The sequence below is a fragment of the Rhizoctonia solani genome, chromosome 3, assembly GCF_016906535.1.
Source record: "Rhizoctonia solani chromosome 3, complete sequence".
NCBI classification, from domain to species: Eukaryota; Fungi; Basidiomycota; class Agaricomycetes; order Cantharellales; family Ceratobasidiaceae; genus Rhizoctonia; species Rhizoctonia solani.
Window position 1 is genome coordinate 2944719 of NC_057372.1, and position 18724 is coordinate 2963442.

Below are 18724 nucleotides of genomic sequence, written 5' to 3' on the forward strand. Positions count from 1 at the left end.
TGCAATTAAATACCGGAGTCACAGAGTTACATATCTTGTATACCCTACTCAATCGATGCATTATAGCAGCTCTCCCAGCCATTGCCATATATCGCATTACCAAGGTCGGCTAGTAAGGGTCCGCGGATATCAATGATTCTTGAGCACGGGGGGACAGTAAGACGGGACGCCAAGTCCGGTGGCAGCCAGAGTACAACCCCCAACTCTGCTTCTATCACCCATCCATCTTCCTTCACCACCCAGTTGCTTGCCGCTTCGTTCTTCATCTTGATGGCAGTCTCGATGTTCCACACACGTACTGTGCCATCGTGAGAGCCCGAGATGATATGCTTGCCGTTGCGCGAGAACGCCACTGAATTGACTGCGTGGGTATGTCCTTGGAGTAGAGGCGCCAGTAGTATTCCCGTCTGTACATCCCACAGTCCTATTGTACGATCGAATGACCCAGATGCAGCCATTGTGCCATCGGGAGAGATGGCAACATCCGATACATTATTACTGTGCCCTTTCCATGGGTCGGAGGCTACAACACCAGTGTTCGCATCCAACAGCAGGAGCGTTCCGTCATCCAAGCAAGACACTACCTTCTGACCGTCTGGTAAGAACCTGACACCAGCAACCATTCCAGCATGCTGTTTGCTCGCCCATACGATGGTACCATCCGCAACGTTCCACGCGCATACATTCCTGTCACTGGACCCAGAAATAACGTGCAAGCCGTCGGGTGAGAAGTCCACCGATTGAACCCAGGATTTATGCTGATCAAGTGGCTTTCCGACTGGCCTCCTGCTCTGCAAGTTCCATAGCCTGACGGAGTAGTCTGCTGATCCAGATGCAATCAGCCGACTGTCGGGTGAGACTGCAACTGCGAGAATCATGTCAGTGTGGCCGGTGAGGGGCTCGTTGGCTGTCAACCCAGTCTGTGCATCCCAGGTGCGAATTGTGCGGTCTTCGGAGCATGATACGATACAGGTGCCGTCAGGAGTGTATATCACTGACTGGACCCAGTGATCGTGGTCCTTAAGCGGTCCAAGAACAAGCTTGCCAGTCTGCAGTTCCCACACACATATAGTGCCATCGCTAGATCCCGACACGACTCGGCTACCATCAGGAGACACTGCAACCGACAGGATATACCCAGCGTGACCTTCGGAAGTCTTGTTGGCCTCTGTGGCGCCATGGCTGGCATCCCACACGCATATGGTCTGGTCTCCTGAGCCAGATAGGATCTGTGTGTCGTCGATCGAGAACATCACCGAGTACACATTGCCGCCATGTCCAGTGAATGGACCGGCGATCAGGTCGCCAGTCTCGGCGCTCCATACTCGTATCGTACGATCGAATGCACCGGACACGATGCGTTTGCCGTCGGATGAGTATGCGACACATGCAACTCGGTCAGTATGTCCTATCAGTGGCCCAACAACTGTCTCCATGCGCTCCGCGTTCCATATGCGAACTGTGCAGTCGCGAGAGCTTGACGCGACGTACATATCGTCCGGTGAAAGGGCAATGCAGTCGACCCAGTCGGTATGTCCCTCGAGTGGCTTGCCGACGACAGTGCCGGCACGCCAGTCCCAGATGCGTATGGTGCGGTCGTCAGAGCACGAGAACAGACGATCACCGTTCGAGGAAAACAGCACGCACATAACAGCTTCTAGATGGCCTGTGAGCTCTGAGCCGACCTGAGCGCCCGTAATGGTGTTCCAGATACGGATGGTATGGTCTTCAGAAGCTGATGCAAGAAATAAACCATCTGGCGAGAATGAGAGGAAACAAATTGTTTTGGTATGCCCTTCGAGAGGACCAACGAGTGTGTTGCCAGTATATGCGTTCGATATATATATCGTGTAGTCAGCGGAGCCGGAGGCGATCGTTGTGTCGTCTGGAGAAAACTTGACTTCCCAAACATTGCCCTCGTGCTTTTTCACTGGTCCAAGAATGCGTCTGCCTGTACTCACATCCCACACACTGATCGTTCCATCGTCGCCCCCAGATACCATACGCTTGCCATCCTGTGACAGGGCTAGCTTGTTCACACTCGACCCTGTGGCCCAGGTTGCAAGGGCTGCAGACCTTCTGCCTTCGAACACAGAGCCTTCCAATCTCACCAGACCCTTGGTGCGTGGCCAGTACACCTGTCGCACTCGGTTTTCAGTCGAAGCCAACGGCAGGGCGGATATGTAGATGTGAGGGGTGCTGTTTGATATGGGGCTGGCTGCATATGTGGTGGCGAAGTTGCGAGAATCCTGTATCATAGCTCGAAGCTCAGTGAAAATATCACCAGCCTGGGAGGAAGAGGCTTAAGCATGGTAAAGCATGTAAGGAACATCTGAACATACCGACATGTATTTGAAAGCCTTGAGCAACGCGTCGGAGCAATGTCCAATGCAATTCTTCAGGTTCATCACCTCCATCCAGAACAGCAGCCTATGATAGAGAAACTCCCGTAACATGTGTACTATTTCCTTTGAGAAAATCGAACCCTGTAAATGACTGCTCCAATATCGACATGCATAGAAAACCGCAGTGGAAATTGCACGGTCCGCCCTTACTTGAAGGTCAGGCACATCCTTGTCGAATCGCGAAGATGTCTCCAGCTTGCAGATGTTGAACCTTAGCGAGCTCCGCATAACGGTGAAGCATCGAGACACCATGCGCGCGTTTTGTTCCTTTATATCACAATAGAATTGACCAGACCGCTCAAAGGCCAGCATAAAGTCCGGAAACGACGCGTGAAGCGTAGAAACAATTCCGGAATCGGCTGAGATTCTCAGAACTGAACTGAGCGGTAGAAGTACTCGTCGCACGGATTGTTCACTTTCGAGGCCCATGAGTTCGGCGAGAGAATGGAGACTCAATTGTTCTTCGGCTCCGATTACTGTCTGCAATATAGTTTTCCTCATCCTTTCGTCTTCTGTTTTGACATCCCGTAGAGCCTGGAGCAATATCATCGAGTAGACCTTATCAAGCTCCCGGTATGTTTCTCCCTCTGCTTTGAACTGCGAATCGAGCATCGCTGCAAGGCGCTTCTCGTGGTCCGCTGAAACGTCGCGTGGCTCAATATATCGAACAACTGTCGCTGCAAAAATAAACAGACACCCTGCTCGAGTTGCTAACTGCCTAATGTCTTCCGGCTTGGCGCTAATCGATCTGAGCTCGTCTTCCAGGTATACCCGGATATCCTCCTGCACAAGCGATTCTTCGACGTCGTGCAAATACAAAACAAAATGGTACATGTTCTGCGGGCCAAGTACCTTCCCAGATATCCCAGGCTCAGGCCGGCTGGTGACGAAGAACTTGACGGGAATGCTAGCTGCGTGCCTAAACAAAAGCTCAAGTACGAGTTGAGTGCCCTGTACGTTGGAACATTCGTCCAGTGCATCGGTCACAACAATCACATCCGTGGGTATCGCATGTTTGACCTTCAACAACGGTCCTACTATAAGCTTTTCGAATTGAACCGAAATTTCTCGCCTTGCGACGTCGGGGTTATTACTCAGGACCTTGCAAAGCTCGTTCTGGTACGGATTCGAGAATCGGGCCAGCTGGTATGCGATCGTTGGTACGATTCGGACCACGTTTCGACAGTTGGGGGAGGCGCGGGAGCAGAAGAAGGACGCGCCAAGTTGTCCCGACTTCTCGAGCTGTTCGCAGAGAGTATATGCGATGGTCGTCTTGCCGGTTCCGGCCATGCCGTTCATCCAGTATATCTTCTTTGCGTCCGGACCTTTCGTCCATTTCATGGCGTCTTCTAAGATCTTGACACGCGTGTTCGGGGTGCAGCCGCGTCTATACATTTCGTTCGATAAGCCTGCATTGTGCCTGGCATCGTGGACCGTATCAAGCTCCTTGAGACGCATTTCCTGCTCATAACATTCAGTAGATACCAAGCTTATTATACACAACACATACCACCAGTTGATGATGAGTTAGATCCCAGACACTAAGAGATATATCAATCTGCAGGATCACTTGAGATTTAGCGTACAGTGAGGCTCATCGACGACTTACCTGTAGCTGCCTAAATATACGCTCTATCCTTCGGTAGCATCCTACAACGCTTATTTCATCATCCGAGGCCCGAACAAATTTATCCAATCCAGATCGGTCTTGCTGTTTCTTGATGAAATCCGTTTGTTCTGAGATAGCACTGGGGGTACCAGTCAGACCCCGATATATGGATGCTGAGACAAGCGCCAGGTTCACGTACCGAGAAATGTTCTGGATAGAGTATGGCATTCTCGCGGGTTCAGATCCTGGGAGATGAGTTTGTAGGGTCTGCACCAGACTCGCTAAATCAGCGGCCAGTCGATCGTAGTTTTCTCGATTCCGCTCTGAAATCTTTACAATGTATGTATATTAAGTCATCATTCTAGATAGTCATAATTAGGGTCCTTACATTTAAGTGCACCGTGCATGCAAGTAACCCAGATACTGCCTCCTTGAGAGGAGGGAAAATGCCAACACCAGCCTCTAGCGTTTTAAGCGCCGTTACAAAGGTTTGCCATGCTGGGCTCTGCGAGGTGGTCGACTTGGATGCTGGTCGAAGTTTCGGCGTAGTGTGGGCGAGATTGACCATCGGGACGATGGCCTGTGGTTCTCGGCCGACGGGTACGGGGTCATCGGCAGGCAAGTCCGATGGTGACTCTGGCCTTTTGTTTTTGAAGAATTGTAATGGGTCACAACAAGGCGGTTGGCCCGAACCGGCCATTTTGCGTGGAGGGTGTTATGGAAGATCGATATTAGATTTTTGGGGATTTAAATTTCAAGTCCTAAAGGGTTTTCTGGTATAATATATTTATACAGCTTGCTTACTCTGCTGGGGATTCCCCTCTTACAGTAGATGAAACGAATCGGTGTGATCTTGTATGCTGAGCAATATGGGTACCAATATTGTTGCCTGTGGTGGAATGAGAAGAGGTCAAGACTATTGATGGATTCCAAGCGCCGACTCTGAGCTGGATTGGAAATCAGGGTTGGCAAATGTGTTGCTCCTCAATGCTGCTATTGGATCCAAAAGGCGATACTAAAACGACAAAAGTAAGATTTACTCCTATCTTAGCCTTCAGTTATAGCATATATTCACATCTGAGCTGAATTTCTAAGGAGAAGAGTTTTTGCCGTTTGCCATTTACCCGACATTAAGTTAAGTAGTAAACAAGATTACCATTACGACATTAATTACGGTCAACTGCCACCTTTCTCAAGCGTGATGGCTGCCATCATGTGGTCTCAGCCTCAAAAGGCATTTACCCCGATGCAACTTCAACATCTCGCTCATAAATGAATTCGAAGCCCATGTATTCGCTTTGAGATGTAACGTTACGTTAACCGCCGTCAATACATTGACTTGTCCTTTCTATTCCGATTGATGCTGCTGCGTTCTGGCCTGCCATTCATCGCAGGAAGGCTGAGCACGTTGTCAAGCTGCCATTGGGAACCTGATACAAGAATGCCAAGGACTCGCCGTAAGTATTGCGCTGACCCACTCATCGAGTCCCCTGACCCATTGCCATGTCAAAACACGCGCACACCATGCGCCGCCAAAGAGCTAAAATAGCCGCACGCGTCGCGGATAATTCCACTTTCGGACGCCCCAGGACGATCGAGGACAAATTGAGAAATCGAGCCATGGGGGAATAAAATTTAAACCGTGATGTATTCAATGTTGATGTAAGAAGACATGATGCGTGCAGGTCGATGACGATAGCCGAGCCTACCGGCATGATGCCCAGAACGGGAACCGGGCAGGGATCGATTTGGGATATGAGTGCTGGGTTGGGTGTGGGAGCGAGGAACGGGGTCGGGGTCGGAGTGGGGTTGGCGGGCGTCGGTCCGGGGCTGTTGTCACGAGAAGGCTTCACTTAATGAGGATCAGGAACCGTGGTCGGGTGTTGGGGCTTGGGCATAGTTCAACGTTCAGGCGCAATTGTCGGCGAAGTAAACCAAAAGACAACGAAGAGTATGACAAACACAAGAAGAACCGCTAAAATATGCGAATAGAGCGAATAGAGGGAGGTGAATGCCGGACTCGAAGGGGCCCCTGAAACACTTGGCGGACTTGGCACGGCGCTTACATGGATCTCCTTAAAACCGTGAGGACGCGCCTTGAATTGGCATTCCCTCCTCCTCCCTGCTTCATGTCGGACCAAAACGACAACCTCGTCCCTCCCAAGGCCATTGGCCTCCAAGGCAATAGGGACTCGGTGGCCACGTCTGCCAGTGCTGATCCGTCGTTCAAGGCTCACGAATCCGGATCTGCTGTTGCGCTCCCAGTCAACGAACTTCCGCGAGGCGAATCGGAAAAGCCCAAGCGTGGAAAGCGCCCCTTGGTGCTGGCTGCGGTTGGACTCGCTGCGTTGGCGGTGATTGTTGTGGCTGTGATTGTGCCCGTGTACTACAAGGTCATCAAGCCCAAAAACAATTCCGCAGAGAGCTCAAATGGCGGCGGAAACAGTGGTGGGAACCCCTCAGGGAACAATCCTAGCGGTGGAGACCCCACCAACAATGCTGCCACCTGGGGTACGTACGAATAAGACATTATATGACTGTATGCTCATCCAGATCGTAGGCGGCGACGGATCGACCATTACAAAGGAGGACGGATCCACCTTTACGTACAACAACAAGTTCGGCGGTTTCTGGGTATACGATCCTACCAACCCATTCAACAACTCGGCCCGTGCTCAGAGTTGGTCCCCTCCCCTTTCTGAGGAGTGGAAGTATGGCGAAGATCATATGCGGGGGTGGGTGTCTCACGATCGGCGTTTATTGAACTTTATATATTTATTCTATCCTCGGCAGGGTCAACCTCGGCGGATGGCTTGTACTCGAGCCTTTCATCTCTCCAGCCCTCTACGAGCCTTACCAACCCAGTGCTCCTGGCTATGGCGGAATTCACGCGATCGACGAATGGACCTTGTGCCAGGCTATCGCTGCCAACTCCTCGTCTGGCGGTGTTGCCAAGGTCATCGAGGAGCACTATGCCACTTTCATCACCGAGGAAGACTTTGCAAAGATCGCAGCGGCCGGCTTGAACTGGGTTCGTATCCCCATCCCCTACTGGGCCGTCGAAAAGTTCCCCGAGGAGCCCTTTTTGGAACGCGTAGCCTGGAAGTGAGTAGGCGACGCAAGCGAGGTCGATCGCGTGGTGTGCTTACGTTACGCGGTCTAGGTACTTCCTCAAGGCCATCGAATGGTCACGCAAGTACGGTCTTCGTATCAACCTCGATTTGCACACGATTCCTGGCTCGCAGAATGGCTTCAACCACTCTGGAAAGCGTGGTCAGGTCAATTGGTGCGTGTCTCAGTTTAGCCCCTTTTCGATAGGTTCTGACCAATCAACAGGATGCACGGTGTTATGGGTGTCGCCAACGCTCAACGCTCGCTCAACATTATTCGCAGCATCACCGAGTTCATCTCTCAAGACCAGTACAAAAATATCGTTCCCTTCTTTGGTGTCGTTAACGAGGCTCAGACCAGCAGAATTGGCATTGATACGATCACCAGTTTGTGAGTATTGACGATCATGACGTAGTTTATTTGCCCAATTAACGACCCTGGCACAGCTACATTGAAATGCACGATATGATGCGTAACATTACTGGCCTTGGCAAGGGTCCCTTTATCTCTGTTCACGACGGCTTCCAGCCTCTTGAGCGATGGGTCGACTTTATGCCGGGCTCTGACCGTGTCGCGCTCGGTAAGTAGCCGGACTCGTCGTCGATTGGATCCCCTGGCTCACCTCCTGTGTCAGATTCTCACCCGTACTTTGCGTTTTCCGAGACCCTCGACTCGTCGCCGCTCGCTCAACAGGTTACCCGCCCGTGCAGCCGCTGGGGTGCTCGTTTCAACGGTACGATGGACACCTATGGCTTCGCCGCTGCTGGTGAATGGAGTTTGGCCTTTAACGATTGCGGGTGCGTTGTCATTCTCATGACCTTCTACTCGCTCTAATTTGTCGATTTTTTTAGTCTCTACCTGAACGGCGCTAGCAGCGGCTATCGTTATGACGGTACCTTGCCCTCGTACACGGGCCCTGCTATCGGTAGCTGTGACCCGTGGTTGGATGCCAGCAACTGGGACGACACTGTCAAGGAGAACTTGAAGCAGTTTGCTCTTGCCCATATGGATGCTTTCCAGGTTTGTGGCCCCGTGCATACACTTTCCTCGCCCATCTAACCCATGGCTGTTTTCTTAGAACTACTTCTTCTGGACCTGGAAGATTGGTGCTTCTCTGGCGACTGGCAAGGTCAACTCTCCGCTCTGGTCCTACTCTCACGGTCTCGAAAACGGATACATGCCCACCGACCCCCGCGAAGCTGCTGGTGTATGCCGCAACTCGAACCCACGCGCCGGACCACTCAAGCCTTCGCAAACATCCTACGTCTCGCAGACCATCGCCGCCGCCGTCCGCTCGGCGCACCCCTTCCCGCCCGTGAGCCTCGCGGACCAAGCCAACGCGGCTGCTCTCCCCACGTACACCGCGACTGGCACACCCGTCACGATGCCCGCCCCCACGTTTGCTTCTGCGACTGCCTCGGTCGGTAGCGGTTGGGTTGGGGGAAGCGGTGGGTGGGAGGGCGATTATGTTCCCGTTCAGGGATGCACGTATCCTGACCCATGGGACGCCGAGACTGCATCGATTCCGGGCGCGTGCACGGGAAGCAGGCGACGATTGGTTCGTGAGCCGCGGATGACGCCTCCCCCCGTAGCCAAGTAGAACATCTTGTGTCCTTTTCAGACTTATGAGCTCTATTCGCTGTCTTTTCCTCTCCAAAAACTTTTTTTTCTTCTCGTTGGCGTGTTTGACGAGTGTTGCTACCTTTTTTGATTGACACTTTTACGGACTTGGCTCACTCGTCGGTCCGTTCGTTTGCGCAGAATTGAACTGTCATTTTAGTGAGGCTTTCTTGCGTGTCTTGTCGTGTTGGAGTTTTGAGACTTTGTTTATCTCGTTGCTTGTGTAGTTATGTGATGGCGGTCATTTTAATGTATTTTCTTGGGGGGATTTGAAGAAAGTGGTTGTAGTGGAACCTGGGTGTGATTGCTCGGCGATTACATAATGCAAGGTGCTTCATTTGGAATACATTCCGAACAAACAAGCAGAGTTATCACAAAGTATTTCAATGCTTAAAGGTCGGTTGTCGATATCATCTGATTGTATGTGCAGGCAAATACACTGATGGATTATACAAAAGTTTCTTGCCACGCTAGCTCCAAGTAATTGAGCCACAAACGTATTGTAACTCTCGGCGTTGCTCCTGTTACCAAAAACCACAAGCTCAACAACCATGAGGCCCACTTGCATATAGATAAGTGGACACGTTGTTCACATCGGAATATATAAAGCAAAGCGTGGGTAAAGGGGCTGGCCATTGTCCACCAACTACCACCAGGGCGGCACTCTGCCATTTTTCCAACAAACGTGCTTTTGCGTGTTCGAAAAAAATATAACTTGAACTGAAACTTTGAAGATCAAAGTGGTATACCGATGGGACACTTATTTTCTGCTAAAATTTATTTCCCCTGACGAGAGTCTGAACCAGGAATGTACCGTATTGTTCACTATAAGACGAATAAGTGCGAGATGAATAAAGAGCACTAGTAGGCCGAGTTGTTCAAGAAAGACTGTGTTCTCTTGGAGAAAATCGCAAACCGATAGACACCTTATCAATGTTAATGTATGTTGCAGGGGGGGTTGCACAATGGGTTTCCGCAATGTAATTACGGATCAGATGGAGCTAGTGGATAGCTAAAGGGACTTTATATTTGACGGGAGAGGGTTGAGGTCCACGAGTATTGCTCTCTCAACGAGCTCGAGGTTAGAGTGAATACTAGCTGGTTCAGGACGGGATTTCGACGACTCTATGTCTATGCACTTTATATGATTCTACTAGCAATTTGTTTCAATGGTCATCTTTTGTCATAATGCATGCTACAGACCGTATGCGTAGACTTACTATTTTGTCATTGAGAGTGGCCACTTGACGAACATAAATCAATTCACTCGAGTCTGGTTCTAAAAGAGCATCGGCGCTGCTTTGGTTGCTAAAAGCTACAAGATCGAACACGAGGATTCAGAGTTGTATCTAGATAGCAAACACGTCATTCCTGCAGCTGAGCATGATAAATAATCCTGTGCGGAACCAGTAGCTACCACCTGTCACCTACTACAGGCGATACGACTTTCAACAAGCCCCCGCATCAGTTTTAAATGAGCACACTTGGGGCGCTCTGGCGCTATTTAGAACTCCATTCAGTGCTTGAGGACGACCTCGAGTCACTAATGGGACAAATTTCTTCGAATAATACCTTCAGTTTTAATGAAAACATCAAACCTGGAACATATCGTATTATTCATAGCGAATCTGGAAAAACTCTGCAAATTAGTGATAACGACGAGCAAGCGCTGATTACGTGCCGTCGTCGAAACAGCGACTCAAATCGCCCTGGAACAAAGAAAGATCATGTAAGAATCACTCCTGTACTTTATCTGGTGATATGAATCAAACCATTAAATTACCCTGCCAGTGGTTTCTCCAGCGTTCAGGGGGCGGTTATATTTTCAAGAACTGTTTACATGGGACATACATGAGCATAGCTCTAGGGTCAGGTTTCCCCTACGATATACGTGCAACTCCATACCCAGCCACTTGGGTCATATATTCAGAGGAGGGGCCTAGTCCTCAGTAAGTAAAATAGGAATTTCTTAATCTATCATACGACTTAGCTTCAACGAACAGCTGTGTGATAACGACCGATCAAACTGCCTCGACGGTACTCTACACGCATTCAAAATCCAAAAGTTCTGAAGAAGACGATGTGGTGAGTCGATTGAACTAGGGGAGTTGATTTCAGCTCGACTTCTGACCAGCCTGTGCATCAGAAATCTGGAAAGCTTTACCTAGCCCCGCGTCTAGATGGTGATGAGAAGTTGTGGAAGCTTGAGCGTATTGGGTAAGGAGACTCATAACTGGATTCATATTCCACAGCTAATGTTTAAGTTATGCCGTGGATGCATAGAAACGCCACAGGACAAACCGATGTTGCCGAGCAAGCAAGCCAGTTAGCCCAGCAACTCGAGGAAGCCAAGTCCAAACTGAGTCAGGCGGATAAGAGACACTCTAAAAATGCGTCGGAGCTAGACCAGCTTCGAACTCAAGTAAGAGAAGCAGATATAGAGACCGGCCAAGCCAAGTTGGAGCTACACCAAACGCAAGATGAGCTTTCTAAGAGGGAAACGCAATTCATAGGCTTGAAGAAAGAACTTATCACCAAAGAAGAAGCACTAGTCGCAAAGGATAAAGAGCTCGTTATAAACCAGAAGAAGCTTGCAGGCGTCCAAAAAACGGTCGATGAGATGGAGTTGAAACTAGCTGAGGCCCTCCAACGATTAGAGGAGAATGAGGAGGAAATATCGCAAAAACGCAAGGAGCTGTACGAGAAGAACCGCATTATACTGGAGAAAGAGCAGTTGTTACACACTGAGGGTGTACTTGAAAGGGCGAAAGCGGATGATGCGGTGAAACTCAGACAGGATGAGGACCCACTCGAGGAAACAACACCGGAGTTGCGCGGTGGGAGTACCAATAGTGCAGCACAGTTAAACGGAATGGACCAATTATCGGAATCGGGTTCTGTGTTCGGTGCAGGGCTTGTTTCCAGTGCAGGATCTGTGTTTAGTATTGAGTCTGTGTTCGGCGGGGAGTCTATATTCAGCGAGGCATCGTTTAATAAGGGAAGAGCAAAGTTCGTACCTGCTGGTGCCCCAACTGGAGTAGATCAGAAACTAGCTAGCTTGGGTTGGGATTTTGACGACTGATTTACCTGATGATATCTTTGTAGCAAATACACGCTGTACCTCATAACTATTGATGCAGGAGAATACTAAAGAGTGTAAATCATTTAGTAGCACGAGTCTCCATGTGCAAGTCTCCTTGTCACAGGTCAACGGAACACCAATGAATTCTCAATTTCCGCTCAATCCTGGGGCAAGAATCTCATCATTCAAACTGTGGTACGTCAGATTCTACTCGACGGGGCGTTGAGCCAACTCGGCATATAACTAATCTTGGTGTTCACGTGATCGTGGCACGGCGCGTACCTCGCCGAGTTTTGCGCACCTGGCAGCCTCGTGGCAGAGTGGTTCGGCATCGCATCTCCCCTCTACCTCCACCGAGAATCATCCAATCCACACAAGGTGTTACTACACGATCATTATAGCTGTTGTTTGGTTTTGTTACTAATAAAATGATTTAGATAGACTATGGGACAGAAGCCATCTCATCACGCGCCAGACCTAGATATCAAACTCGGCACTTACTTTATTATTCACGACTGCAGTGGAAAGGCTATTCAAATCGACAGCCAAAATTATCAAAAAATCACGGTATGGGATCGCCATGCAGGAGACAACCAACAAGTATGCACACCTCTCGTCGATCCTATACTTTGTGAGCGCGCTAAGCCGAAACTGAGCCTTGACACGAAATAGTGGTATATTCAGCAATCTGGGAAAGGCTATATGTTCAAGAATAAACAGCATGGATATTATCTTGGCATGTCTCTCTCGGACGATTCTCCATTTCCGGTCTGCGCGACTCCTTACCCGTGCAGCTGGGTTGTAATGAAGCAGGATCAATTAGCAATTGGGGACGGGTGCCCGTAAGTAATTTAGTGTATATCTTCTTCTTCCTCGAACCCTGGCTTAAATGCAGCATCGATCGGATTTTGAATTCAGCCGGATCGTTGCGTGCGACGAGATCAAATCAAGAGTCTTGTCCCTTGATTCCGGAGTGCTGAGCATCGGTGAAAATGGGGACAAGGTCTGTTATTCCAAAACACTAATTATCAGGATCACTCAAGAGGTTTTTGAACAGGTTCGCGCCACCCGCTATTATGCAAGTGCCGATGAAAGCTGGCGACTCGAGCGCTTAAGGTGGGTTGTTATTCCCCAAATATGCATCCACACGCCAACCCTCCTTCTGTGAAGCGACGAAACAGGAGAGGAACTACCAAAGCAGTATCAAATTGAACGAGCGCAGTTGCAACGCGACTTGGCAGAAAAGGTGCAAGAGTTGTTACGAAAAGATCGCAAGTTGGCGCGACGAGGAGAAGAACTCGCTCGAAAAGACGCGGATATCACGATGCTGAAGGCTGACCTACATACAAAAGATCGTGGGATACGTTCAAGGGACCAAGAAATCGTTACCAAACAACAGGAGTTGGCCAGGAAAGAACAAGAGCTTGCTATGAAGGACCGAGAGATTCTCGCAAAGATGGAAGAAATAGCTGAACTAAAATCCTTGAAACCGAGAAAGAGCATTATCCAACGATTGTTAAGAATGGAGGCCGAAGTAAGGAGCAAGAGTGGTAGAAGCAGGACTTCTGTAAGTTACTTAGCTACGTATCGCAATACATATTTATCTGCAACTACTTTTCTTTCCATCAGTCAGTAGCCCCACCCATTTCCGTCTCATACGGCAGTGAGTTTGACTTCCGATCCGAACAACTTGAGCTGCGCTCGCAGTACAGCGAGGACGACCAAGAGGACCCGGTACTAGATGATAGTGAAATGGCTGCACTATACGCTAGGGCTGAGAAACTTGAAAATAGACTATCCAAGGCAAGTACAATAATTTGAACGTATCTATTTGAGATGTTAACACCAAATAAAGGTACACGACGACGACCAGAGTACGGGTAAGGAAGTCTCTTATCATATTTCATTTGTGATTCACCCAGCAGCACCATCCTGCAGACGAGGTTTCTTACGAGTACTGATCCGATGTAATGAAGCTTTGATAATAGAAAATACCTATATAATACAGTTATGGCCTCCGAATAAATTATTTCACCACGATCTCTCCTTCTGAATCTCGTCGTATCCAGCCGCTCCTCAAACCAGGCCCACCAGGGATGTACATAACCGGCAACGGCGCCAACTGAGACTGAGCTTCTTCTTCGACCGCAATCCCTATTACTTCTTCTCTCATCGCTAGCTCACCATCTCGGCCCTTGCCGCTTGCGATGTGCAACCTCGTTCGATCTACTTCAATTATTCCCCAATAGCTCAAGTCTTGGTTTCGACGGAACCGGGGAACCCTGATCGTCTCGCTTATGGACATCACTTGTTCCCGTATACGTTCGTGGCGTTCGGATTCGAAGCCTGTGCGTGGTAAATCAGGTCAGTCAGGAGCGTGGACACACGTCCAAAGAAGACGATACTTTTTGTGGAGAGAAGCATCCGGCTGCACATGGCGGACATGATAGATCCAAGCAATCTAATGGGTCGGAGAGTGAGAACCGGGTTGTGGGTGCGTTCCAGACGGGTGGCTTACCCAGATCCAGTTGCACATCCGTAAATCTATTCAACTAGAGTAAGCGGAGGGTTAGTGTAAGAGGGAATCTGGGTTACTTACAATGGGAATCTTCGAACCGGCTATCGTGAATATGTTCGCGGCTGGATAGAGCGAAATTAGTATCCAGACGCGCCGCGTGGTAGAGAAGGGTATCTACCCAGGACAACTACAAAGTAACACGTTCCGTCTCTATAGAGCCGGTTGATAATGGGTAACTCATAATCTGCAGTGTATACTGACAGCAGTGGCGCCAACAGATTCAATCGAAATTCAAAGTAAACGGGAGGGGGTAAAGCGTACCTTTGTACACGGTCAATGCAAATAATAGAGTCTCATAGAGCGTGGTACCAATATATGGAACCCAGCTCCATTTCGAAGCCCCACCAAACAAGCAACCCGGTATTACGTCCGGCGCCGGGTTTTCGTTGAGATGGATGGCCTAGTCAAAGTCAGTGACCTTGGGGCACAAAAACAGTTTGATTTAACCAACCTGCTTGAATACGATCGAGATTATTAGAATGGGCGGTAGGCTGACTAGAACGCCCAAAGTGAGGAGAGATATAAGGACCCATGGACTGAGTCACATTAGCAAGTCCTCATCGAATATCATGTGAGTTCGACCTACTTGCGGAAGTATAACAACCAGACCCGAGTGATCAACACCGCTAGCTCGAACGTTTCAGATAATCAAACACGCCAACTTGGAGGTTACTCACACATAACTCCAGCTACTATGATACATGTTCCCCAAACATAAATACTACTTGTTATGACGCAACTGAAGGAGGGGGTAAAGGAGTGCTGAAATTGGACAAGAACCTTGCTCACAACTGTGGGGAGGGGCGGAAACGGAATAACGCTATAGGAGTGTGAGGTTGGTTAACTTTTCGCCGCAGACGGTAGGAGAACGCCCACATATGAGGTACGTACTGCAACCTATCAGCATTGAACAATGTGTCCGGAAAGGAGAGGAAACTCACAGTTGAAGCGAGGGGGCAAAAATCCTGTTGAAATGAAAAACAATCCGACCAAAATTCCACGGCGATGACCATACATACTCGCTTTCAAGGTCTATGGTGCTGACTGAGGATATGTTAGATAGCGCTCAAGTCAACAAAGAACGCTTCGCACTAATGTCATACAGCAGAAAGACCAACGAGGCAACTTGAAACTCATGGTCAAACGTCAGAAGTAGGCTTGCACTACCAGGCCACTTACGAGCAAGATATCGAGTAGCCTGCATCCCAATAGCTAAATTCTCGACCTCTTGCAACTCCCATATTTTATCGCTAGCTATTGGGATCTCGGCTGCATGGGCCAATCCCTCTAGTCCCATAGAGTCCAGTTTGTATTCGAGTCAATGGATAGCAAACACGGGGAGCATAGGCCGGATAACGAGCGTGGGTGTGTATACAGAACCGAATGCGACTATTTTAAGGTTTGGTGTTTATCTCGTGTGCCTAGGGGAGACCAGGATCATAGCACGAGCTGGATATGGTGGGGCGGTGGTGGCCGAAAGTATCAGGCCAAGGGTCAAGCTTAGCATTACAAATCGCAGTTAGATCACTCAGGGATCTTCTACCGGCCCAAACACAAATGATCAGTAACCGAAGGAACATGACGACAGATTAGTCGGAACGAACCCAGTTGGGAGTGGTCATCGGGATATGTATCGGAGAAATACCGAGCAGTGTGCGCGTTACAGATCCAAAATATTCTCACAAGTCATCCTGCTTATCACTCTTAGGTCGAAATTCGAACATTGCAAGGCAATTTGCGAGAACGCACCCCTTGATCGACGCTCGGATGTTTCGTATTACCGATACCCGATTCTCATTACATAATACGATTTAACTTCGAAATGAAAGCTTTCGATCTGGCACTTGCCGAATGGCTGGGATAACTGAACCACCTGCGATTAATCATCTAGGTCCTGACCGTAAACAATTTCGCAACCATTTACTTCGAGATACATGCGCCGTCCACAAAGATTTAGTGCATAAGCACCTCTGGAATACCCCTCCAAAAGTCCATAGCCTCCCTCCTGAAATCATCTCGCTGTGGGTAGGCGGTCCCGTTCGTAAGCCTAAGTTCTGTCTGCTTGTTGATCAGGTACCGCGGCCAAAAAGGGGCGGATTTAGGCACATGAGTGTTCGGGTCGCCCGAAACAATAACTGGGAAACTGTGGTTAGCTTTGTTCGACCACGACATTTTGATGGCTCACATGAGCTCCAGTAGCCGTTCATTAGCCTCGACTGATCTGCGACCTGGCCCGTAAGTTTGTTGGCCCATATTTTGCTCACAAATGGTAGTTCAGACGTATGGTTGACGCCGATCCAAGAATCAGCCCCCGGCGTCAGATGGTCAAAGTGATATTTCCAGACAGAGATATTGGCTTTGGAAGCATAGATAGACGTAGCCTGGACTTGCGCGATACTAGAAATTCAACAAACATGTCAGTCGTATATCTCAAACCGAAAACAGGACATACTACGAGAGATCACTGTACGCTGCCGCAATTCGCAAAAACTGGGGGCTGAGTGGCGAGTTTGTGTATGGCGATTTAGGGTGTTCAGGAGCAGGGTATAGTTGTTCGATTTTCGCAAGGTGGGAATCAGATAAAAGAGGCAACAGGCGTTTCAGGAAACCTAAAAAGTCGCCGGTCGTGTTGAGATTGCGTGGCACCAGAGCGTTAGCCTCGTCGCTACGATGCATCTTTGTCAGTAAATTAATTATGGATTTCAAAAATACGCACGTATTAAATCCAGTCAAAATTGGCATCTTGTGAAAATCTCCAGACTCCCAGGAGACATGCGCTGCCTGTGAGACTATGGAGGAAGATCAGAAATATATGAGATGGGTGCAACGCAGACTTACTGTACTTATGATCGACCACGATTTGGAATGGGTATATTCCCAGCCCCCTGAACATGTTCAGTAAATCCTTTAGAAGCGTAGAAATGAATAAACACACCCATAATAATTTGAAAATATCGACAAACTGGCGTCAGTTATTGTTCGCTGGGGAACTTCTCGAAGACACGAAAAAGTTGCGACCTCGTCGCTTCCTCTCGAGCACCCTGTAATGTTGAGAAACTCGGACATCTGGGTTTGGTATACCGGATATGTCCTTGAAGTATACGGTTAGCTTACAAAAGGCGACCCATACAATCGTTCATACCAATCGGGAATGGCTCGTGCCGTCGGTGCTCCAGAGTCCATGATAACACGCTTAAACTTGGGTTTTTTCTCAAGATTGAACATATGGTATCCAACTGTAGTACCTCCTGCGGATTGTCCGAACAGAGTCACCTGGAGCAACTTGGCGTCAATAAATCTGGTTGATATCCTTTTGTTTCCCGTAAATACCTGTTCTGGATCTCCTCCAAATGATTTGATGTATTTCTGTACCCAGTCAATTGCGTATGCTTGATCGTAAAGACCCAGGTTCAATAGACCTGCTTTTTGGGTCAGATTGGAGGGAAGCCACCCATATGCGCCCAACTAGTCCCAGTCAACAATGGTTAGAACGAAATCAGCAAATATGGCCCAACGACCTTACTCGATAATTCACGCCCACTGCAACATATTTCACCGGAGCACCGGAAACCATAGATGCCAGGCTAATTTGGTTCTTCGAACCAGCGTTGAAAGCACCGCCATGGACTACGAGCGCAGTTCAGCATGATATGCAAGAAATAATTTGATATTGCGCACACCAGACTACAACCGAGAGTTTATCCGAAGGCTTCGTTCCTTTTGGAGCGTATACAGCGAGCGTCAAGCAGTCTTCGTCAATGTTAAGTATCCCAGGCTGAGGACAGGCCGGGCCATAGGTAGTAGAGTTGAAGTTTCCGATGATTTTCAACGGTGCTTGTGGGTGCTTGGATCGCCTTTCGCCTATTGGAGGAGCAGCATAGGGGATGTTCAAATAAGCGACTACCGGGTTGGGGAGTGTTGTGTTGGCGTCGTTTGCATAGTTATCGTATCCAACAAAAGTTCCGTACTTGAGCGAGACTTTTGCCGATAGAGCCCCAGATGAAAGCAGCAGAGCAGGTAGCCAAGTATAGGCGAGCTTTCTAGTCATCCTGATCTTAGATTGGCAAACTTGGCTGGGAGTAATGACCTTGGTTCCAAGCAGGTAGTAGATTATCCCGCGATATTATTTTTAAAACTTGCTAAAAACCACGCATCAGGCACCAGAACGCGTGGTATTAGCTGTGAGATCAACGTGTGCCTCCCAGGGATAGATAGAAAACGAAATCATTCAAATAAACCCCAGATGGAAACCACGTGACAGTCGTGGGGGGGGGGGGTGGTTCTCAATCAATAATTACATGCATAAGGAAAATTAGGTG

General features: G+C 49.0%; 6 protein-coding genes across 6 annotated transcripts; 3 read left to right on the forward strand and 3 right to left on the reverse strand.

Annotated features, from left to right (window-relative positions):
- Nucleotides 1–44: 44 nt before the first annotated feature.
- RhiXN_03355 (Vegetative incompatibility protein HET-E-1) lies at nucleotides 45–4714 on the reverse strand (the record flags this gene model as incomplete). The annotated part of the gene is made up of 6 exons (XM_043323172.1): nucleotides 45–2288; nucleotides 2343–3866; nucleotides 3916–3963; nucleotides 4015–4153; nucleotides 4214–4344; nucleotides 4403–4714. 6 exons carry the CDS (start codon nucleotides 4712–4714, stop codon nucleotides 45–47), a joined length of 4398 nt encoding a protein of 1465 aa, XP_043178668.1.
- A 1429-nt stretch (nucleotides 4715–6143) lies between these two features.
- RhiXN_03356 (Cellulase (glycosyl hydrolase family 5 protein)) lies at nucleotides 6144–8725 on the forward strand (the record flags this gene model as incomplete). Its single annotated transcript, XM_043323173.1, has 9 exons — nucleotides 6144–6525; nucleotides 6575–6749; nucleotides 6808–7119; nucleotides 7178–7300; nucleotides 7351–7515; nucleotides 7572–7705; nucleotides 7760–7922; nucleotides 7977–8145; nucleotides 8204–8725. 9 exons carry the CDS (start codon nucleotides 6144–6146, stop codon nucleotides 8723–8725), a joined length of 2145 nt encoding a protein of 714 aa, XP_043178669.1.
- A 1871-nt stretch (nucleotides 8726–10596) lies between these two features.
- On the forward strand, nucleotides 10597–11827 carry RhiXN_03357 (ricin-type beta-trefoil lectin domain protein; the record flags this gene model as incomplete). The annotated part of the gene is made up of 4 exons (XM_043323174.1): nucleotides 10597–10694; nucleotides 10749–10830; nucleotides 10892–10962; nucleotides 11029–11827. 4 exons carry the CDS (start codon nucleotides 10597–10599, stop codon nucleotides 11825–11827), a joined length of 1050 nt encoding a protein of 349 aa, XP_043178670.1.
- A 738-nt stretch (nucleotides 11828–12565) lies between these two features.
- RhiXN_03358 (TKL IRAK kinase) lies at nucleotides 12566–13648 on the forward strand (the record flags this gene model as incomplete). Its single annotated transcript, XM_043323175.1, has 5 exons — nucleotides 12566–12669; nucleotides 12746–12830; nucleotides 12885–12943; nucleotides 12998–13394; nucleotides 13457–13648. 5 exons carry the CDS (start codon nucleotides 12566–12568, stop codon nucleotides 13646–13648), a joined length of 837 nt encoding a protein of 278 aa, XP_043178671.1.
- A 205-nt stretch (nucleotides 13649–13853) lies between these two features.
- On the reverse strand, nucleotides 13854–15702 carry RhiXN_03359 (uncharacterized protein; the record flags this gene model as incomplete). The annotated part of the gene is made up of 12 exons (XM_043323176.1): nucleotides 13854–14173; nucleotides 14215–14288; nucleotides 14346–14371; nucleotides 14427–14467; nucleotides 14667–14805; nucleotides 14857–14941; nucleotides 14992–15031; nucleotides 15083–15144; nucleotides 15195–15302; nucleotides 15347–15370; nucleotides 15425–15449; nucleotides 15498–15702. 12 exons carry the CDS (start codon nucleotides 15700–15702, stop codon nucleotides 13854–13856), a joined length of 1149 nt encoding a protein of 382 aa, XP_043178672.1.
- A 656-nt stretch (nucleotides 15703–16358) lies between these two features.
- On the reverse strand, nucleotides 16359–18453 carry RhiXN_03360 (carbohydrate esterase family 10 protein; the record flags this gene model as incomplete). Its single annotated transcript, XM_043323177.1, has 10 exons — nucleotides 16359–16540; nucleotides 16591–16802; nucleotides 16858–17070; nucleotides 17122–17194; nucleotides 17244–17290; nucleotides 17341–17496; nucleotides 17548–17678; nucleotides 17736–17870; nucleotides 17929–18032; nucleotides 18084–18453. The coding sequence occupies 10 exons, from the start codon at nucleotides 18451–18453 to the stop codon at nucleotides 16359–16361; spliced, it is 1623 nt and encodes a 540-aa protein (XP_043178673.1).
- Between the last annotated feature and the right edge of the window lie 271 nt (nucleotides 18454–18724).